Genomic DNA, 22,154 nt, shown 5'->3' on the forward strand with positions numbered 1-22,154 from the left:
ATAACAGTACAATGACATCATCAAATACTAATAACATCACATCTTGTTAAAAGTTACTTTATTGATTGAAGAGACATTTATCAATGTCAACAATGACAGTGTTTTACACAAAACCATAATGCATTATTTTAATTTAAGCAGTGTCACAATTGTGTTTCATGATTGTAGTAATATTGTTGTCGTATCATTAGAAGTTTATTCTATTATGAAACATATATTTATTCTTATAAATCCTGTAGTGGTGTATAAAATATGTGTGTGTGCTTTGCTGATGGAGATAGTAATGAGGAATATACTTACTTTCTTACCATGTTCCAACATTTCTATTACTGACTGGCAGTGTAGTGGTTGTTGCATCAGACTTGTGACCGGTACACCCAAGTTCAAATTCTATCTGGGGTGGTATATGTTTGGTTGTCATGGTTTTATAAACTGCATATTATGTGTGGTATATGTTTGGTTGCCATTATGGTTTTAAAAACAGTTTGTATTATGTGTGGTATATGTTTGGTTGTCATGGTTTTATAAACTGCATATTATGTGTGGTATATGTTTGGTTGTCATTATGGTTTTAAAAACAGTGCATATTATGTGTGGTATATGTTTGGTTGCCATTATGGTTTTAAAAACAGTTTGTATTATGTGTGGTATATGTTTGGTTGTCATGGTTTTAAAAACAGTGCATATTATGTGTGGTATATATTTGGTTGCCATTATGGTTTTAAAAACAGTTTGTATTATGTGTGGTATATGTTTGGTTGCCATTATGGTTTTAAAAACAGTGCATATTATGTGTGATATATGTTTGGTTGTCATTATGGTTTTAAAAACAGTGCATATTATGTGTGGTATATGTTTGGTTGTCATTTTGGTTTTAAAAACAGTGCATATTATGTGTGGTATATGTTTGGTTGTCATGGTTTTAAAAACAGTGCATATTATGTGTGGTATATGTTTGGTTGTCATTATGGTTTTAAAAACAGTGCATATTATGTGTGGTATATGTTTGGTTGTCATTATGGTTTTAAAAACAGTGCATATTATGTGTGGTATATGTTTGGTTGTCATTTTGGTTTTAAAAACAGTGCATATTATGTGTGGTATATGTTTGGTTGTCATGGTTTTAAAAACAGTGCATATTATGTGTGGTATATGTTTGGTTGCCATTATGGTTTTAAAAACAGTTTGTATTATGTGTGGTATATGTTTGGTTGCCATTATGGTTTTAAAAACAGTGCATATTATGTGTGGTATATGTTTGGTTGTCATTATGGTTTTAAAAACAGTGCATATTATGTGTGGTATATGTTTGGTTGTCATTATGGTTTTAAAAACAGTGCATATTATATGTGGTATATGTTTGGTTGCCATTATGGTTTTAAAAACAGTACATATTATGTGTGGTATATGTTTGGTTGTCATTATGGTTTTAAAAACAGTGCATATTATGTGTGGTATATGTTTGGTTGCCATTACGGTTTTAAAAACAGTGCATATTATGTGTGGTATATGTTTGGTTGCCATTATGGTTTTAAAAACAGTACATATTATGTGTGGTATATGTTTGGTTGTCATTATCGTTTTAAAAACAGTGCATGTTATGTGTGGTATATGTTTGGTTGTCATTATGGTTTTAAAAACAGTACATATTATGTGTGGTATATGTTTGGTTGTCATTATCGTTTTAAAAACAGTGCATATTATGTGTGATATATGTTTGGTGTATTATGGTTTTAAAAACAGTACATATTATGTGTGGTATATGTTTAGTTGTCATTATGGTTTTAAAAACAGTGCATATTATGTGTGGTATATGTTTGGTTGCCATTACGGTTTTAAAAACAGTGCATATTATGTGTGGTATATGTTTGGTTGCCATTATGGTTTTAAAAACAGTGCATATTATGTGTGGTATATGTTTGGTTGCCATTATGGTTTGGTATATGTTTGGTTTTAAAAACAGTGCATATTATATGTGGTATATGTTTGATTGTCATTATGGTTTTAAACACAGTACATATTATGTGTGGTATATGTTTGGTTGTCATTATGGTTTTAAAAACAGTGCATATTATGTGTGGTATATGTTTGGTTGTCATGCTTTTATAAACTGCATATTATGTGTGGTATATGTTTGGTTGCCATTATGGTTTTAAAAACAGTGCATATTATGTGTGGTATATGTTTGCTTGCCATTATGGTTTTAAAAACAGTGCATATTATGTGTGGTATATGTTTGGTTGTCATTATGGTTTTAAAAACAGTGCATATTATGTGTGGTATATGTTTGGTTGTCATGGTTTTATAAACTGCATATTATGTGTGATATATGTTTGGTTGTCATTATGGTTTTAAAAACAGTGCATGTTATGTGTGGTATATGTTTGGTTGCCATTATGGTTTTAAAAACAGTTCGTATTATGTGTGGTATATGTTTGGTTGTCATTACGGTTTTAAAAACAGTACATATTACATGTATGTGTGGTATATGTTTGGTTGTCATTATGGTTTTAAAAACAGTACATATTATGTTTGGTATATGTTTGGTTGTCATTATGGTTTTAAAAACAGTGCATGTTATGTGTGGTATATGTTTGGTTGTCATGGTTTTATAAACAGTACATATTATGTTTGGTATATGTTTGGTTGCCATTATGGTTTTAAAAACAGTTCGTATTATGTGTGGTATATGTTTGGTTGTCATTACGGTTTTAAAAACAGTACATATTACATGTATGTGTGGTATATGTTTGGTTGTCATTATGGTTTTAAAAACAGTACATATTATGTTTGGTATATGTTTGGTTGCCATTATGGTTTTAAAAACAGTTCGTATTATGTGTGGTATATGTTTGGTTGTCATTACGGTTTTAAAAACAGTACATATTACATGTATGTGTGGTATATGTTTGGTTGTCATTATGGTTTTAAAAACAGTACATATTATGTGTGGTATATGTTTGGTTGTCATTATGGTTTTAAAAACAGTGCATATTATGTGTGGTATATGTTTGATTGTCATTATGGTTTTAAAAACAGTGCATATTATATGTGGTATATGTTTGATTGTCATTATGGTTTTAAAAACAGTACATATTATGTGTGGTATATGTTTGATTGTCATTATGGTTTTAAAAACAGTACATATTATGTGTGGTATATGTTTGGTTGTCATTATGGTTTTAAAAACAGTGCGTATTATGTGTGGTATATGTTTGATTGTCATTATGGTTTTAAAAACAGTACATATTATGTGTGGTATATGTTTGGTTGTCATTATGGTTTTAAAAACAGTGCATATTATGTGTGGTATATGTTTGGTTGTCATTATGGTTTTAAAAACAGTGCATATTATGTGTGGTATATGTTTGATTGTCATTATGGTTTTAAAAACAGTACATATTATGTGTGGTATATGTTTGGTTGTCATTATGGTTTTAAAAACAGTACATATTATGTGTGGTATATGTTTGGTTGTCATTATGGTTTTAAAAACAGTGCATATTATGTGTGGTATATGTTTGATTGTCATTATGGTTTTAAAAACAGTACATATTATGTTTGGTATATGTTTGGTTGTCATTATGGTTTTAAAACCAGTGCATGTTATGTGTGGTATATGTTTGGTTGTCATTATGGTTTTAAAAACAGTACATATTATGTTTGGTATATGTTTGGTTGTCATTATGGTTTTAAAACCAGTGCATGTTATGTGTGGTTTATGTTTGATTGTCATTATGGTTTTAAAAACAAGTGCATATTATGTGTGGTATATGTTTGGTTGCCATTATGGTTTTAAAAACAGTTTGTATTATGTGTGGTATATGTTTGGTTGCCATTATGGTTTTAAAAACAGTACATATTATGTGTGCTATATGTTTGGTTGCCATTATGGTTTTAAAACAGTACATATTATGTGTGGTATATGTTTGGTTGTCATTATGGTTTTAAAAACAGTGCATATTATGTGTGATATATGTTTGGTTGTCATGGTTTTATAAACTGCATATTATGTGTGGTATATGTTTGATTGTCATTATGGTTTTAAAAACAGTACATATTATGTGTGGTATATGTTTGGTTGTCATTATGGTTTTAAAAACAGTGCATATTATGTGTGGTATTTGTTTGGTTGTCATTATGGTTTTAAAAACAGTACATATTATGTTTGGTTGTCATTATGGTTTTAAAAACAGTGCATGTTATGTGTGGTATATGTTTGATTGTCATTATGGTTTTAAAAACAGTGCATATTATGTTTGGTTGTCATTATGGTTTTAAAAACAGTGCATGTTATGTGTGGTATATGTTTGGTTGTCATGGTTTTATAAACTGCATATTATGTGTGGTATATGTTTGGTTGTCATTATGGTTTTAAAAACAGTACATATTATGTGTGGTATATGTTTGGTTGTCATTATGGTTTTAAAAACAGTGCATATTATGTGTGGTATATGTTTGGTTGTCATTATGGTTTTAAAAACAGTACATATTATGTGTGGTATATGTTTGGTTGTCATGGTTTTATAAACTGCATATTATGTGTGGTATATGTTTGGTTGTCATTATGGTTTTAAAAACAGTACATATTATGTGTGGTATATGTTTGGTTGTCATTATGGTTTTAAAAACAGTGCATATTATGTGTGGTATATGTTTGGTTGTCATTATGGTTTTAAAAACAGTACATATTATGTGTGGTATATGTTTGGTTGTCATGGTTTTATAAACAGTGCATATTATGTGTGGTATATGTTTGATTGTCATTATGGTTTTAAAAACAGTGCGTATTATGTGTGGTATATGTTTGGTTGTCATTATGGTTTTAAAAACAGTGCATATTATGTGTGGTATATGTTTGGTTGTCATTATGGTTTTAAAAACAGTACATATTATGTGTGGTATATGTTTGGTTGTCATGGTTTTATAAACAGTGCATATTATGTGTGATATATGTTTGGTTGTCATTATGGTTTTAAAAACAGTACATATTATGTGTGGTATATGTTTGATTGTCATTATGGTTTTAAAAACAGTGCATATTATGTGTGATATATGTTTGGTTGTCATTATGGTTTTAAAAACAGTACATATTATGTGTGGTATATGTTTGGTTGTCATTCTGGTTTTAAAAACAGTACATATTATGTGTGGTATATGTTTGGTTGTCATTCTGGTTTTAAAAACAGTGCGTATTATGTGTGGTATATGTTTGGTTGTCATTATGGTTTTAAAAACAGTGCATATTATGTTTGGTTGTCATTATGGTTTTAAAAACAGTGCATATTATGTGTGGTATATGTTTGGTTGTCATTATGGTTTTAAAAACAGTGCATATTATGTGTGGTATATGTTTGGTTGTCATTATGGTTTTAAAAACAGTGCATATTATGTTTGGTATATGTTTGGTTGTCATTATGGTTTTAAAAACAGTGCATATTATGTGTGGTATATGTTTGGTTGTCATTATGGTTTTAAAAACAGTACATATTATGTGTGGTATATGTTTGGTTGTCATTCTGGTTTTAAAAACAGTACATATTATGTGTGGTATATGTTTGGTTGTCATTATGGTTTTAAAAACAGTGCATATTATGTGTGGTATATGTTTGGTTGTCATTATGGTTTTAAAAACAGTGCGTATTATGTGTGGTATATGTTTGGTTGTCATTATGGTTTTAAAAACAGTACATATTATGTGTGGTATATGTTTGGTTGTCATTATGGTTTTAAAAACAGTGCATATTATGTGTGATATATGTTTGGTTGTCATTCTGGTTTTAAAAACAGTGCATATTATGTGTGGTATATGTTTGGTTGTCATTCTGGTTTTAAAAACAGTGCATATTATGTGTGATATATGTTTGGTTGTCATTCTGGTTTTAAAAACAGTGCATATTATGTGTGGTATATGTTTGGTTGTCATTATGGTTTTAAAAACAGTGCATATTATGTGTGATATATGTTTGGTTGTCATTCTGGTTTTAAAAACAGTGCATATTATGTGTGGTATATGTTTGGTTGTCATTATGGTTTTAAAAACAGTACATATTATGTGTGGTATATGTTTGGTTGTCATTCTGGTTTTAAAAACAGTGCGTATTATGTGTGGTATATGTTTGATTGTCATTATGGTTTTAAAAACAGTACATATTATGTTTGGTATATGTTTGGTTGTCATTATGGTTTTAAAAACAGTGCGTATTATGTGTGGTATATGTTTGGTTGTCATTATGGTTTTAAAAACAGTGCATATTATGTGTGATATATGTTTGGTTGTCATTCTGGTTTTAAAAACAGTGCATATTATGTGTGGTATATGTTTGGTTGTCATGGTTTTAAAAACAGTACATATTATGTGTGGTATATGTTTGGTTGTCATTACGGTTTTAAAAACAGTTTGTATTATGTGTGGTATATGTTTGGTTGTCATTATGGTTTTAAAAACAGTGCATATTATGTGTGGTATATGTTTGGTTGTCATTATGGTTTTAAAAACAGTGCATATTATGTGTGGTATATGTTTGGTTGTCATTATGGTTTTAAAAACAGTGCATGTTATGTGTGGTATATGTTTGGTTGTCATGGTTTTAAAAACAGTGCATATTATGTGTGGTATATGTTTGGTTGTCATTTTGGTTTTAAAAACAGTGCATATTATGTGTGGTATATGTTTGGTTGTCATGGTTTTAAAAACAGTACATATTATGTGTGGTATATGTTTGGTTGTCATTATGGTTTTAAAAACAGTACATATTATGTGTGGTATATGTTTGGTTGTCATTATGGTTTTAAAAACAGTACATATTATGTGTGGTATATGTTTGGTTGTCATTATGGTTTTAAAAACAGTACATATTATGTGTGGTATATGTTTGGTTGTCATTATGGTTTTAAAAACAGTACATATTATGTGTGGTATATGTTTGGTTGTCATTATGGTTTTAAAAACAGTACATATTATGTGTGGTATATGTTTGGTTGTCATTATGGTTTTAAAAACAGTACATATTATGTGTGGTATATGTTTGGTTGTCATTATGGTTTTAAAAACAGTGCATATTATGTGTGGTATATGTTTGGTTGTCATTATTTGTTTTAAAAACAGTGCATGTTATGTGTGGTATATGTTTGGTTGTCATGGTTTTAAAAACAGTGCATATTATGTGTGGTATATGTTTGGTTGTCATTATGGTTTTAAAAACAGTGCATGTTATGTGTGGTATATGTTTGGTTGTCATTATGGTTTTAAAAACAGTGCGTATTATGTGTGGTATATGTTTGGTTGTCATTATGGTTTTAAAAACAGTACATATTATGTGTGGTATATGTTTGGTTGTCATTATGGTTTTAAAAACAGTACATATTATGTGTGGTATATGTTTGGTTGTCATTATGGTTTTAAAAACAGTGCATATTATGTGTGGTATATGTTTGGTTGTCATTATGGTTTTAAAAACAGTGCATATTATGTGTGGTATATGTTTGGTTGTCATTATGGTTTTAAAAACAGTACATATTATGTGTGGTATATGTTTGGTTGTCATTATGGTTTTAAAAACAGTGCATATTATGTTTGGTTGTCATTATGGTTTTAAAAACAGTGCGTATTATGTGTGGTATATGTTTGATTGTCATTATGGTTTTAAAAACAGTGCATATTATGTGTGGTATATGTTTGGTTGTCATTATGGTTTTAAAAACTGCATATTATGTGTGGTATATGTTTGGTTGTCATTATGGTTTTAAAAACAGTGCATATTATGTGTGGTATATGTTTGGTTGTCATTATGGTTTTAAAAACAGTGCATATTATGTGTGGTATATGTTTGGTTGTCATTATGGTTTTAAAAACAGTGCATATTATGTTTGGTTGTCATTATGGTTTTAAAAACAGTGCGTATTATGTGTGGTATATGTTTGATTGTCATTATGGTTTTAAAAACAGTGCATATTATGTGTGGTATATGTTTGGTTGTCATTATGGTTTTAAAAACAGTGCATATTATGTGTGATATATGTTTGGTTGTCATTATGGTTTTAAAAACAGTGCATATTATGTTTGGTTGTCATTATGGTTTTAAAAACAGTGCATATTATGTGTGGTATATGTTTGGTTGTCATTATGGTTTTAAAAACAGTGCATATTATGTGTGATATATGTTTGGTTGTCATTATGGTTTTAAAAACAGTGCATATTATGTTTGGTTGTCATTATGGTTTTAAAAACAGTGCATATTATGTGTGGTATATGTTTGATTGTCATTATGGTTTTAAAAACAGTGCATATTATGTGTGGTATATGTTTGGTTGTCATTATGGTTTTAAAAACAGTGCGTATTATGTGTGGTATATGTTTGGTTGTCATTATGGTTTTAAAAACAGTGCATATTATGTTTGGTTGTCATTATGGTTTTAAAAACAGTGCATATTATGTTTGGTTGTCATTCTGGTTTTAAAAACAGTGCATATTATGTGTGGTATATGTTTGGTTGTCATTCTGGTTTTAAAAACAGTGCATATTATGTGTGGTATATGTTTGGTTGTCATTATGGTTTTAAAAACAGTGCATATTATGTTTGGTATATGTTTGATTGTCATTATGGTTTTAAAAACAGTACATATTATGTGTGGTATATGTTTGGTTGTCATTCTGGTTTTAAAAACAGTGCATATTATGTGTGGTATATGTTTGGTTGTCATTATGGTTTTAAAAACAGTGCATATTATGTGTGGTATATGTTTGGTTGTCATTATGGTTTTAAAAACAGTGCATATTATGTGTGGTATATGTTTGGTTGTCATTATGGTTTTAAAAACAGTGCATATTATGTTTGGTATATGTTTGATTGTCATTATGGTTTTAAAAACAGTACATATTATGTGTGGTATATGTTTGGTTGTCATTCTGGTTTTAAAAACAGTGCATATTATGTGTGGTATATGTTTGGTTGTCATTATGGTTTTAAAAACAGTGCATATTATGTGTGGTATATGTTTGGTTGTCATTATGGTTTTAAAAACAGTGCATATTATGTGTGGTATATGTTTGGTTGTCATTATGGTTTTAAAAACAGTACATATTATGTGTGGTATATGTTTGGTTGTCATTATGGTTTTAAAAACAGTGCATATTATGTGTGGTATATGTTTGGTTGTCATTATGGTTTTAAAAACAGTGCATGTTATGTGTGGTATATGTTTGGTTGCCATTATGGTTTTAAAAACAGTGCGTATTATGTGTGGTATATGTTTGGTTGTCATTATGGTTTTAAAAACAGTGCATATTATGTGTGGTATATGTTTGGTTGCCATTATGGTTTTAAAAACAGTGCATATTATGTGTGGTATATGTTTGGTTGTCATTATGGTTTTATATATTGAAGGAACAAATAACTGTTGAGTGAGTATTGATTTGCTGAGATCTGTTGTGTTCTGAGTAATTCAAACAAAACTGACCTCTTAGGTATATTGCAGTTCAATCTATTATTGTAGTAGGGGTATAATATGTAGAAGAGATTGGACAGATGTATAGTGACTGGTTTACTATCATAAAATCCGCTACAACATTTCGCTGAAAATCTATGTATGAAAATATATGGTATTTTAAATGATTGGCTGATGGACTTATTATGCACTCACCCTGTAGTTGACATCTAACCCTTCTTCTTCATTAATGGTTTGTTCCATTATACACCTTTTGAATACTATGGTATTGATGCATATGTCAACATGGCCAACCTTTATATTCATGCAACACCAAGTGCAAATTATTTTATTTTTATAATTAAAAAATACTCATTCCAAATATCGTAAATTAATTTCGTGAAGCTAATGTTGTTGCCTGCTTAAATTAATACAGTTATGCAGTAATTAATTTATATATTTTTTCACAGTTTTGATAAAATATATGCTACTACATGTACCAATTTTAAATTAAATAACATTTAACAAAAATAATTGAAATTATTTTCCCCTGTGTTTTTATGATATAAAACCTCAGTCAATTGTTGTTGATTTCACACAATTTCTGTTAATTAACTTTTAAATTTTGGATCATAAATAATACAAATACATATACTGTTGTAAAACCTTTGTCATGACCTTACCTTATTTGCATATTGATTATTCCATTCTGTTTATGGGGTTGGTCTTAACCAAATGAGGGGAGCTGTTTCCAAGAGTATAATTTTTATTCTTCAGTGGACTTTCAAAATTTACATCTTAAAGTAAAAATATAAACTCTGAATTGAGTTTAGCTGTCTATATAGTTTATGCATAGAGAACATCCCACTATAAAACACATGATCTACCCATGAATAAATGTTTTTCTGCTCAGAAAGGATGTTGTATAAATGGAACACTTAAACTGGAGAGTAAAAATACATTCCAAATATTGAATAAGAAAAAACAGCTCAATTTCTGTTTCAGCAGAGAAATGAAATAATAGAGGTGATCACTACAATGCTCTGTACATAACATGACCTATTTCTAGCAATTTTGTTATTATTACATTATTTGGTACTCTGTCACTGCATGTATTTTAATTTAAGTGTTGCATAAATAATAACATTATGACAATGGCGACATTCATTTTTTTTAATTCAATAACATTTCATTTTTAATTTGGAAATAGATACAGAGTAAAATATTTCACATAATACCATAACATAAACCAATTTAAAATCTGTAACCTTTGCTCCCTAATTTATTAAAAAAATGTGATATTAATTTTGAACATTGAATATTTTTGAGTTGCAAAATACTGAAAAGGTCAAGCCCAGTATCAATGCAGTATCTGTCCAGTATCAATGCAGTATCTGTCCAGTATCAATGCAGTATCTGTCCAGTATCAATGCAGTATCTGTCCAGTATCAATGCAGTAAATGTCCAGTATCAATGCAGTATCTGTCCAGTATCAATGCAGTATCTGTCCAGTAAACAATTCAACTAGAAAATTAGGAAATTATTTGCAAGGTCAAATTTTTTATCTCAGCAATGGAAAACCTGATCAATTATTCAAATAAACACCTATTTTTATAATAAAATTGTCAAAAATAGACATAGATTATGGCAACAGAAGGTTTCCATGGTAATGCATAAATAAAGATTCTCATCTGTCATAACCAGTTAATATTTATTATACATATTTCCAGGTCAAACCGGCTAATAGGCAAAATTCTATTAAAATACAAAATATAGAAAATTAGTAAATATGCTATTTTAAATTATATAAAATTTGATGTGAATAAATATTGCATTTGTGGTTTTATTATTGACATTATTCACATGAAAATAATGTTATCCACAAATGTTAACAACTATATAATATATAAACTGTCAATATTACAAATGTTAACAACTATATAATATATAAACTGTCAATATTACAAATCACTGAAATCATGCTGTATATAGGTGTTCATTTTATGTCTTGTAATGGGATACTGCTGTCAATCATAACCAAAATAATGCTAGAATGACTAAAGTGGTTTCCAAGGTTACAATACATTTATCTATACAGCAATCAGATCTGAATATTGATCATCAAAAATAAATTACAAATTTAATATAAATTAGAAGTTGCAGGCAGTTAATAATGGAAGACGAGTTAGAATATTAAAATCAGGTAACTCTGAATTATGCAAATTAGCTACTCACAAACCAAAATGAGTTAATTACCATATACTATTGTGTTTTTTCCACAAATTGATATCATATTTGGAGATACAGTCAATGATGTATATTCTTACAGACTATATTAAGTACATTGTAGACCATTTTACAAAACATTTTGTTTCTAATTTCTTTCAGAAAAAAGAAGAACACTTTCAAAAATGGCAGGAATTCAAGACTGTGAATCGAGACAAAGAATACAGCAGACTACGAAAAAAAGTGGCCCTCCAACATGAACTTATACATGCTAGAGATGAACTTTTCCAACAGAAAATACAAGAACAAGAGCTGAAACAAGCAGAGGTAAATAAAACTAAATAAATTTAATAATTTTTAGTTATTTAATGTTTGGAAATTAATATGTTCAGCTGTTTTTCAGAAGTTTGGTTTAATATTGATGAACTGCATGATACCATACATTATGTAAATAGACTATTAACTATATTCTTTGAAGTATGTCAGGTGACATTTGCCCTTTGAACTCTCTGACCTTAGGAACCTGATTTCAAACGGTGGATAGATTCCATAGCAACAGTCTAGCACCATTTGAAATCAGTGTTCCTAGTTCAAGAAAAATCGTCATGGCAATCGCTACTCCAAACATGACTGAATGCATGCAGTTTTCAGCAATATCAAAAGTGATCAACTAAATTGTACTTTACATACAGCTATGTATCACAACCTACATACATTGGAATTCATTTTGAAATACAAGCACTTTTACAATAAATAAGTCCTTTTGGCATTTTGTGGTTGCTGTTTAGGTTTAACTTAAGATAGCGTCTGATGTTTTACAGTTTACACTTGTTACTTGAATGTAGACTGGGATAAATGGACTTAAAACATTGTTCCTTTGTTTTTAAAAGGCATCATAAGATTTGACAAAGAGCTTGATTGAGAGTGTGATTATGAAATGTATCGTGAATCTCCTTCTTGAATGTAAACTAAAAACAGCATGTGGTAGATGAGACAATGAAGTGGTAGAATTCAGTATATGGTACATGACAATGTTTGTCAAACCACATAACCAATTATTGTTTTGAGATGGCTGCCAAACCACATAACCAATTATTGTTTTGAGATGGCTGCCAAACCACATAACCAATTATTGTTTAAAGATGGCTGTCAAACCACATAACCAATTATTGTTTAAAGATGGCTGCCAAACCATATAACCAATTATTGTTTAAAGATGGCTGCCAAACCACATAACCAATTATTGTTTAAAGATGGCTGCCAAACCACATAACCAATTATTGTTTAAAGATGGCTGCCAAACCACATAACCAATTATTGTTTAAAGATGGCTGTCAAACCACATAACCAATTATTGTTTAAAGATGGCTGCCAAACCACATAACCAATTATTGTTTAAAGATGGCTGCCAAACCACATAACCAATTATTGTTTAAAGATGGCTGTCAAACCACATAACCAATTATTGTTTAAAGATGGCTGTCAAACCACATAGCCAATTATTGTTTAAAGATGGCTGCCAAACCACATAACCAATTATTGTTTAAAGATGGCTGCCAAACCACATAACCAATTATTGTTTAAAGATGGCTGTCAAACCACATAACCAATTATTGTTTAAAGATGGCTGCCAAACCACATAACCAATTATTGTTTAAAGATGGCTGCCAAACCACATAACCAATTATTGTTTAAAGATGGCTGTCAAACCACATAACCAATTATTGTTTAAAGATGGCTGCCAAACCACATAACCAATTATTGTTTAAAGATGGCTGCCAAACCACATAACCAATTATTGTTTAAAGATGGCTGCCAAACCACATAACCAATTATTGTTTTGAGATGTCTGTCAAACCACATAACCAATTATTGTTTAAAGATGGCTGTCAAACCACATAACCAATTATTGTTTAAAGATGGCTACTAAACCACATAACCAATTATTGTTTAAAGATGGCTGTCAAACCACATAACCAATTATTGTTTTGAGATGGCTGCCAAACCACATAACCAATTATTGTTTTGAGATGGCTATAAAACCACATAACCAATTATTGTTTAAAGATGGCTGCCAAACCACATAACCAATTATTGTTTAAAGATGGCTGTCAAACCACATAACCAATTATTGTTTTGAGATGGCTGCCAAACCACATAACCAATTATTGTTTAAAGATGGCTGCCAAACCACATAACCAATTATTGTTTAAAGATGGCTACTAAACCACATAACCAATTATTGTTTTGAGATGGCTGCCAAACCACATAACCAATTATTGTTTTGAGATGGCTGCCAAACCACATAACCAATTATTGTTTAAAGATGGCTGTCAAACCACATAACCAATTATTGTTTTGAGATGGCTGTCAAACCACATAACCAATTATTGTTTAAAGATGGCTGCCAAACCACATAACCAATTATTGTTTTGAGATGGCTGTCAAACCACATAACCAATTATTGTTTAAAGATGGCTGTCAAACCACATAACCAATTATTGTTTTGAGATGGCTGTCAAACCACATAACCAATTTTTGTTTAAAGATGGCTGTCAAACCACATAACCAATTATTGTTTTGAGATGGCTGTCAAACCACATAACCAATTATTGTTTAAAGATGGCTGCCAAACCACATAACCAATTATTGTTTAAAGATGGCTGTCAAACCACATAACCAATTATTGTTTTGAGATGGCTGCCAAACCACATAACCAATTATTGTTTTGAGATGGCTGCCAAACCACATAACCAATTATTGTTTTGAGATGGCTGTCAAACCACATAACCAATTATTGTTTAAAGATGACTGCCAAACCACATAACCAATTATTGTTTTGAGATGGCTGTCAAACCACATAACCAATTATTGTTTTGAGATGGCTGTCAAACCACATAACCAATTATTGTTTTGAGATGGCTGTCAAACCACATAACCAATTATTGTTTTGAGATGGCTGCCAAACCACATAACCAATTATTGTTTTGAGATGGCTGCCAAACCACATAACCAATTATTGTTTTGAGATGGCTGTCAAACCACATAACCAATTATTGTTTAAAGATGGCTGCCAAACCACATAACCAATTATTGTTTAAAGATGGCTGTCAAACCACATAACCAATTATTGTTTTGAGATGACTGTCAAACCAGATAACCAATTATTGTTTTGAGATGGCTGCCAAACCACATAACCAATTATTGTTTTGAGATGGCTGTCAAACCACATAACCAATTATTGTTTAAAGATGGCTGTCAAACCACATAACCAATTATTGTTTTGAGATGGCTGCCAAACCACATAACCAATTATTGTTTTGAGATGGCTGCCAAACCACATAACCAATTATTGTTTTGAGATGGCTGCCAAACCACATAACCAATTATTGTTTTGAGATGGCTGCCATACCACATAACCAATTATTGTTTTGAGATGGCTGTCAAACCACATAACCAATTATTGTTTAAAGATGGCTGCCAAACCACATAACCAATTATTGTTTAAAGATGGCTGTCAAACCACATAACCAATTATTGTTTTGAGATGACTGTCAAACCAGATAACCAATTATTGTTTAAAGATGGCTGCCAAACCACATAACCAATTATTGTTTAAAGATGGCTGTCAAACCTCATAACCAATTATTGTTTTGAGATGACTGTCAAACCAGATAACCAATTATTGTTTAAAGATGGCTGCCAAACCACATAACCAATTATTGTTTAAAGATGGCTGTCAAACCACATAACCAATTATTGTTTTGAGATGACTGTCAAACCAGATAACCAATTATTGTTTAAAGATGGCTGCCAAACCACATAACCAATTATTGTTTTGAGATGGCTGTCAAACCACATAACCAATTATTGTTTAAAGATGGCTGCCAAACCACATAACCAATTATTGTTTAAAGATGGCTGTCAAACCACATAACCAATTATTGTTTTGAGATGACTGTCAAACCAGATAACCAATTATTGTTTAAAGATGGCTGCCAAACCACATAACCAATTATTGTTTAAAGATGGCTGCCAAACCACATAACCAATTATTGTTTAAAGATGGCTGTCAAACCACATAACCAATTATTGTTTTGAGATGGCTGCCAAACCACATAACCAATTATTGTTTTGAGATGGCTGCCAAACCACATAACCAATTATTGTTTTGAGATGGCTGCCAAACCACATAACCAATTATTGTTTAAAGATGGCTGTCAAACCACATAACCAATTATTGTTTAAAGATGGCTGCCAAACCACATAACCGATTATTGTTTTGAGATGGCTGCCAAACCACATAACCGATTATTGTTTTGAGATGGCTGTCAAACCACATAACCAATTATTGTTTAAAGATGGCTGCCAAACCACATAACCAATTATTGTTTAAAGATGGCTGTCAAACCACATAACCAATTATTGTTTAAAGATGGCTGCCAAACCACATAACCAATTATTGTTTTGAGATGGCTGCCAAACCACATAACCAATTATTGTTTTGAGATGGCTGCCAAACCACATAACCAATTATTGTTTTGAGATGGCTGTCAAACCACATAACCAATTATTGTTTAAAGATGGCTGCCAAACCACATAACCAATTATTGTTTAAAGATGGCTGTCAAACCACATAACCAATTATTGTTTAAAGATGGCTGCCAAACCACATAACCAATTATTGTTTAAAGATGGCTGTCAAACCACATAACCAATTATTGTTTTGAGATGGCTGTCAAACCACATAACCAATTATTGTTTAAAGATGGCTGCCAAACCACATAACCAATTATTGTTTTGAGATGGCTGTCAAACCACATAACCAATTATTGTTTAAAGATGGCTGCCAAACCACATAACCAATTATTGTTTAAAGATGGCTGCCAAACCACATAACCAATTATTGTTTTGAGATGGCTGTCAAACCACATAACCAATTATTGTTTAAAGATGGCTGCCAAACCACATAACCAATTATTGTTTAAAGATGGCTGTCAAACCACATAACCAATTATTGTTTTGAGATGGCTGCCAAACCACATAACCAATTATTGTTTAAAGATGGCTGTCAAACCACATAGGGTAACCAATTATTGTTTAAAGATGGCTGCCAAACCACATAACCAATTATTGTTTTGAGATGGCTGTCAAACCACATAACCAATTATTGTTTAAAGATGGCTGCCAAACCACATAACCAATTATTGTTTTGAGATGGCTGCCAAACCACATAACCAATTATTGTTTTGAGATGGCTGCCAAACCACATAACCAATTATTGTTTTGAGATGGCTGCCAAACCACATAACCAATTATTGTTTTGAGATGGCTGCCAAACCACATAACCAATTATTGTTTTGAGATGGCTGCCAAACCACATAACCAATTATTGTTTTGAGATGGCTGTCAAACCACATAACCAATTATTGTTTAAAGATGGCTGCCAAACCACATAACCAATTATTGTTTAAAGATGGCTGTCAAACCACATAACCAATTATTGTTTTGAGATGGCTGCCAAACCACATAACCAATTATTGTTTTGAGATGGCTGCCAAACCACATAACCAATTATTGTTTTGAGATGGCTGCCAAACCACATAACCAATTATTGTTTTGAGATGGCTGCCAAACCACATAACCAATTATTGTTTTGAGATGGCTGTCAAACCACATAACCAATTATTGTTTTGAGATGGCTGCCATACCACATAACCAATTATTGTTTAAAGATGGCTGTCAAACCACATAACCAATTATTGTTTAAAGATGGCTGCTGAACCAAACTGCTTCAGTTTTGTGCAAACATAGTGATTCAGGTACTGTAGGCATTCCATTTTACGTCTTGAAATATTCATACAATTATCAATTCCTGTCAAAATTACAACATTCCAATATATAAAAGTTGTAGCAAGTAGAATCATTGTATACCAACTTGGAAACCATTTCTCTCCCTAATGCTTTATAGCAACATATTGTATACCAATTTGGAAACCATTTCTCTCCCTAATGCTATATAGCAACATATTGTATACCAACTTGGAAACCATTTCTCTCCCTAATGCTATATAGCAACATATTGTATACCAACTTGGAAACCATTTCTCTCCCTAATGCTATATAGCAACATATTGTATACCAACTTGGAAACCATTTCTCTCCCTAATGCTATATAGCAACATATTGTAGTTGATTGGAGTACATTGAGAAAGATTTGCTGGAAATCATCAACATCTTTAAAGTGCCTGTGCAATGTCCATCCCCACGTTTCCCATTTTAGATCTGTGTCCCACTGAAATGGGCAGTTATTGATTTTTTGCCGAAAATGATTACTCGTATCCAAATAAATTTGGAATATTTCTCGTGTTGTAGCCACACCCACCTATCCTGAAACGGACGACTGTTTCCAGATTTCCGACTCTCGCCGAAAGTGCGCCACTAAATGCCAAAATGTGAGAGGAAGTCATATCCCTGAGCCGTAATAACACTGGTCATTCAGTATACTTTTAAACGATATACATTTTTCGGTCGGCGTTTTTTTTCTTTTTTTTGTCTATTTTATTTAGTTGAGAGAGAGTTTTTAGATGTTGTGTTGTGGGCAGTTGCAGCAAAACCTATAGTCATAGTGTAAGTATTCACACGTTTCTAATCGATCCGAAGGTGCGACATCAGTGGACGAAAGCCACTTAACCTCAGATTCTTTTTTTTTTTGGAGAAACTGTCCTCGTACATGAAAAAAACAACTAGGTTTAAAGAGAAACGCCGACAACATAAACCTGGCGCAACACTTTTGAAAGAAATAGATTCCGGACCATGATCACCGAGGCGGATTTCAGAAGAGAGAGAGACGTCCGGCGATCCTGATTATCGTTTTATAGAGACCATTTAGTCCCTGTTAAGTAAAAGGTAGCAATAATTTTTACAGTGACACGAAAACGAAGCGTCGGACAAACAGGAAATTACACAGCCCTTACACACTGATAATTGTTTTCATTTTCGAAGGCTAAAAGTTTCTGAATTGTTTGGTGATTGGTGTTGAATGTCGAATTCACACCTCTGTTCTTTTTTTACCTCCATGATTGCAGCTTGATCTGCGTAATAATTTATGAAATAAGAATCCGGGCTTGGTCAATGTGTTTCCACCAAATAAAGTTTTAATATGATGTTATAATTATGACAATCACGCCATGGATCACGCTAATTCGAATCCACTCTGAATTTATCTGTATGTGTGTCGATCTCGATTATTTTTGTTATCCAATTAAACGCCACTTTTAACGCACTTGCCCTCGTCGTGACCAGACGCGTTCACCTATTTCAACAAAATTTCAATTTATTTCCACGCGGCTGTCATTTATTTAGTAACTGTGATTTGTCGTTTTTTTAATTATTTTATAGTGATAACTATAGTCTAATGTTTAGAATGACAAAATATGTTCTCTTTTATTAGCTCCGCTGTCGACTTTGTCGAGCGGAGCTTATCGTATGAGTGATTGTCCGTCGTCGTCCGTCGTCGTCGTCCGTGTCAATGTTTTACTTTTTCGACTTCTTCTTGAAAACCACAAACCTGAATGCTTTGATACTTGGTGTATATATGTACCTTGGGTAGACCTCTCTTAGGTTTGTTCATTTCATTTTGATATCTTCAATTCTCTAATTTTGGTGAATATTTTTGTCATTTTTGGTAAAAAGTGATATTTTCGACTTCTTGTTAAAAACCGCAAGTGCAATTGCTTTGATATTACATATATAGGTACTACATGTGGACCTCTCTCAGATTTGTTCATTTTGTAATGATATCTTTAATTCTCTAATTTTGGTGAATATTTTTGTCATTTTTGGTAAAAAGTGATATTTTCGACTTCTTGTTAAAAACCGCAAGTCCAATTGCTTTGATACTACATATATAGGTACTACATGTGGACCTCTCTCAGATTTGTTCATTTCGTGATGATATCTTCAATTCTCTAATTTTGGTGAATATTTTTGTAATTTTTGGTAAAAAGTGATATTTTCGACTTCTTGTTAAAAACCAAAAGTTCAATTGCTTTGATATTACATATATAGATACTACATGTAGACCTTTCTCAGATTTGTTCATTTTCTGATGATATCTTCAGTTCTCTAATTTTGGTGAATATTTTTGTCATTTTTGGTAAAAAGTGATATTTTCGACTTCTTGTTGAAAACTGTAAGTCCGGTTGCTTTGATATTACATATATAGGTACTACATGTGGACCTCTCTCAGATTTGTTTGTTTTGTGATGATATCTTCAATTCTCTATTTATTTTGGTGAATATTTTTGTAATTTTTGGTAAAAAGTGATATTTTCGACTTCTTGTTAAAAACTGTAAGTCCGATTGCTTTGATACTATTCATATTGTTCATTTTCTAATGATGTCTTCAGTTCTTTAATTGAAATGTGCATTGCTAACAGCGGAGCTATCTCAGCCGATAGGCTGCTTGTTTTAATTTTGAAAGTTTTACTCAGACAATCGATGAAATACAACAGTGTAGTGACGTGCTTAGTAACCTGCTAAATAACGAGATAATTCCAACGTCAAATTCTATTTTGTCCAGCGACAGTGTACAAACGTGCGGCGGTGACGATCATAGTGACCAGCTACACCAGAACGGACATATTTCGTATCTAACTCACCCCCGTGCAACAAAAAATGATACTATGTGTTCATTATGGTCCATTCCTCCTCGACGAACAAGTACATGAGTGAAAATTTAGTCAAAGACGAGAAAACTGCACAAGAAATTTGCCTTATTTACACATATCGGCAATGCAAGCTGCCATGCGACTTCCCCTTCTGACGTCACAAGGGGAATTTCTGTATGCAAATAAGAAGCTAATGAGGAGCCTCGTTTTAAAATACACAAAAATAAAGTTGCCGTAGATTGAGTTTAAAACACATTTTTTCACTTAAAAAAAATAATTCATGTATAGAAACATAAAAATTAATAATATTCATTTATCAATTGATATTTTTAGGCGTGAAAATAGCAGCCATTTCACAGGCACTTTAAGGTAGTGGAAAGAGTGTTATGACATTTTTTGAATATAACATTCTCTGTCTGTGATCTAATTTAAAACCTACCTTGTTTAAAGCCTAGATATATATAGGAACATATTTGAATGTATAAAGTAATTTTTTGACATAAGCGTATGTGACAGACTAATTGCCAAACTTCACTACTTGTTAGCACCTTTGATGTGCCATTATTTTGTGACAGAGCATATTGTATTTCAAAACCCATCTCTCATTGTTTTCTGAATTGTCAGTGTAAATTTGAAACATGTGGCACTAACTAACATAGTAAATTTGATGGGGGGGGGTCCCAGTGATATTTCAGTATTAATTATTATGAAAATTTACCAATCATTGGAGAAATGCATTGTCAAACATTACAGCTTTCTATTTACAAATAATCTATAATTCAAGTGCTCCTGATTAGACACAATAAACAATCAAATATACATTTCATCTAAGCCTCTTGAAAAACATAGCAGTGCTAGTTTGTTTAATAGTTCAAACACCAATTTGAGTAACATCCCAATAAACTTAGATATATAGTGATTCACAGTCCCTCTATAGAGGGACTGTGAGTGATTCATCTATGTTAGCAGAAACATTTTTAGTCCCTGTTCAGGTGTTATCTGAAAACGTGGACTTGAAATGCATTATGAATGAACTGACTCCACTTTATATCTCTTTATGTCTGTCACACAAGTCTAAATAATTATTTGGCACTAATGTTGAAACTGGACAAGTACTTGTTATTGACAGTGACTTGTACGTTTATAAAAATATATTAAAAAAAATTGTTTTTTTCCCTCTTTGAATAGAATGTTGTTATAATGGGAGACTGGCTTTATTTGGTGCATGGAGTACACTTTCATCCTCTAGCACCATATGAAATCAGTTTTCCATAGTGACATTATCAGCTTTATTGGTGTCGCCATGGCAATATCCATCCATATGGTACGGATGTAAGTGACTAAAGTCTCAATCATGGTGGCAGTACCAAACATATTCAAAATTTGATGAACATTTTTCCTAAGTATATTTATCTTAAAGAAGAAATGATAAAAGTGATAGGTAAGGTAGAGTAACAGGAGAGTTGTCATGGTTACCAGTATCCTAACAATATGTTGGAATACCATTGGTGTATTTCATACTGGATGTAGTGCTCAATTGAATTTCCTGTTCTATCTGCTTGACTGACAAGACCAAACTATCGTTTTTTCCTGTTCATATTATTATATTCACTTTATTTTCCATTACGACATTAAAGTAGCTTTATTGCAGAATTATCAAGTCACTCAGTAATATTCTCTTTTTTTCCAAATCACCTGATATTTATCTTAATTGTCATAGCAATTCTGTAAGCAAATGATGGTGTGCAAATATCTCTTTATTACATCTGGCATTTGTGGTGGTTGCTATGGTGACTAGTGATCCTAATATCCGCTTTTTACATACACATA

At 31.5% G+C, this 22,154-nt stretch overlaps 1 protein-coding gene and 2 non-coding genes across 4 annotated transcripts in view; all 3 read left to right on the plus strand.

Moving 5' to 3' along the window:
* Window positions 1–22,154, plus strand: part of LOC146747448 (uncharacterized) — a 63,949-nt gene that overhangs the window by 33,878 nt on the left and 7,917 nt on the right. For both annotated transcript variants that reach the window (XM_085496700.1, XM_085496701.1), the window contains exon 3: window positions 11,815–11,979. In XM_085496700.1, the coding sequence (XP_085352826.1) occupies window positions 11,815–11,979 (165 nt within the window). The remainder of the gene's footprint in view (window positions 1–11,814; window positions 11,980–22,154) is intronic.
* On the plus strand, window positions 12,154–12,249 carry Mir29b (microRNA mir-29b). Its single transcript, NR_037529.1, has one exon. It is a non-coding gene; the product is annotated as a microRNA mir-29b (primary transcript).
* On the plus strand, window positions 21,511–21,606 carry Mir29a (microRNA mir-29a). Its single transcript, NR_037528.1, has one exon. It is a non-coding gene; the product is annotated as a microRNA mir-29a (primary transcript).

The sequence above is a fragment of the Saccoglossus kowalevskii genome, chromosome 3 (genome assembly GCF_978046115.1).
Source record: "Saccoglossus kowalevskii chromosome 3, keSacKowa6.1, whole genome shotgun sequence".
NCBI lineage: Eukaryota > Metazoa > Hemichordata > Enteropneusta > Harrimaniidae > Saccoglossus > Saccoglossus kowalevskii.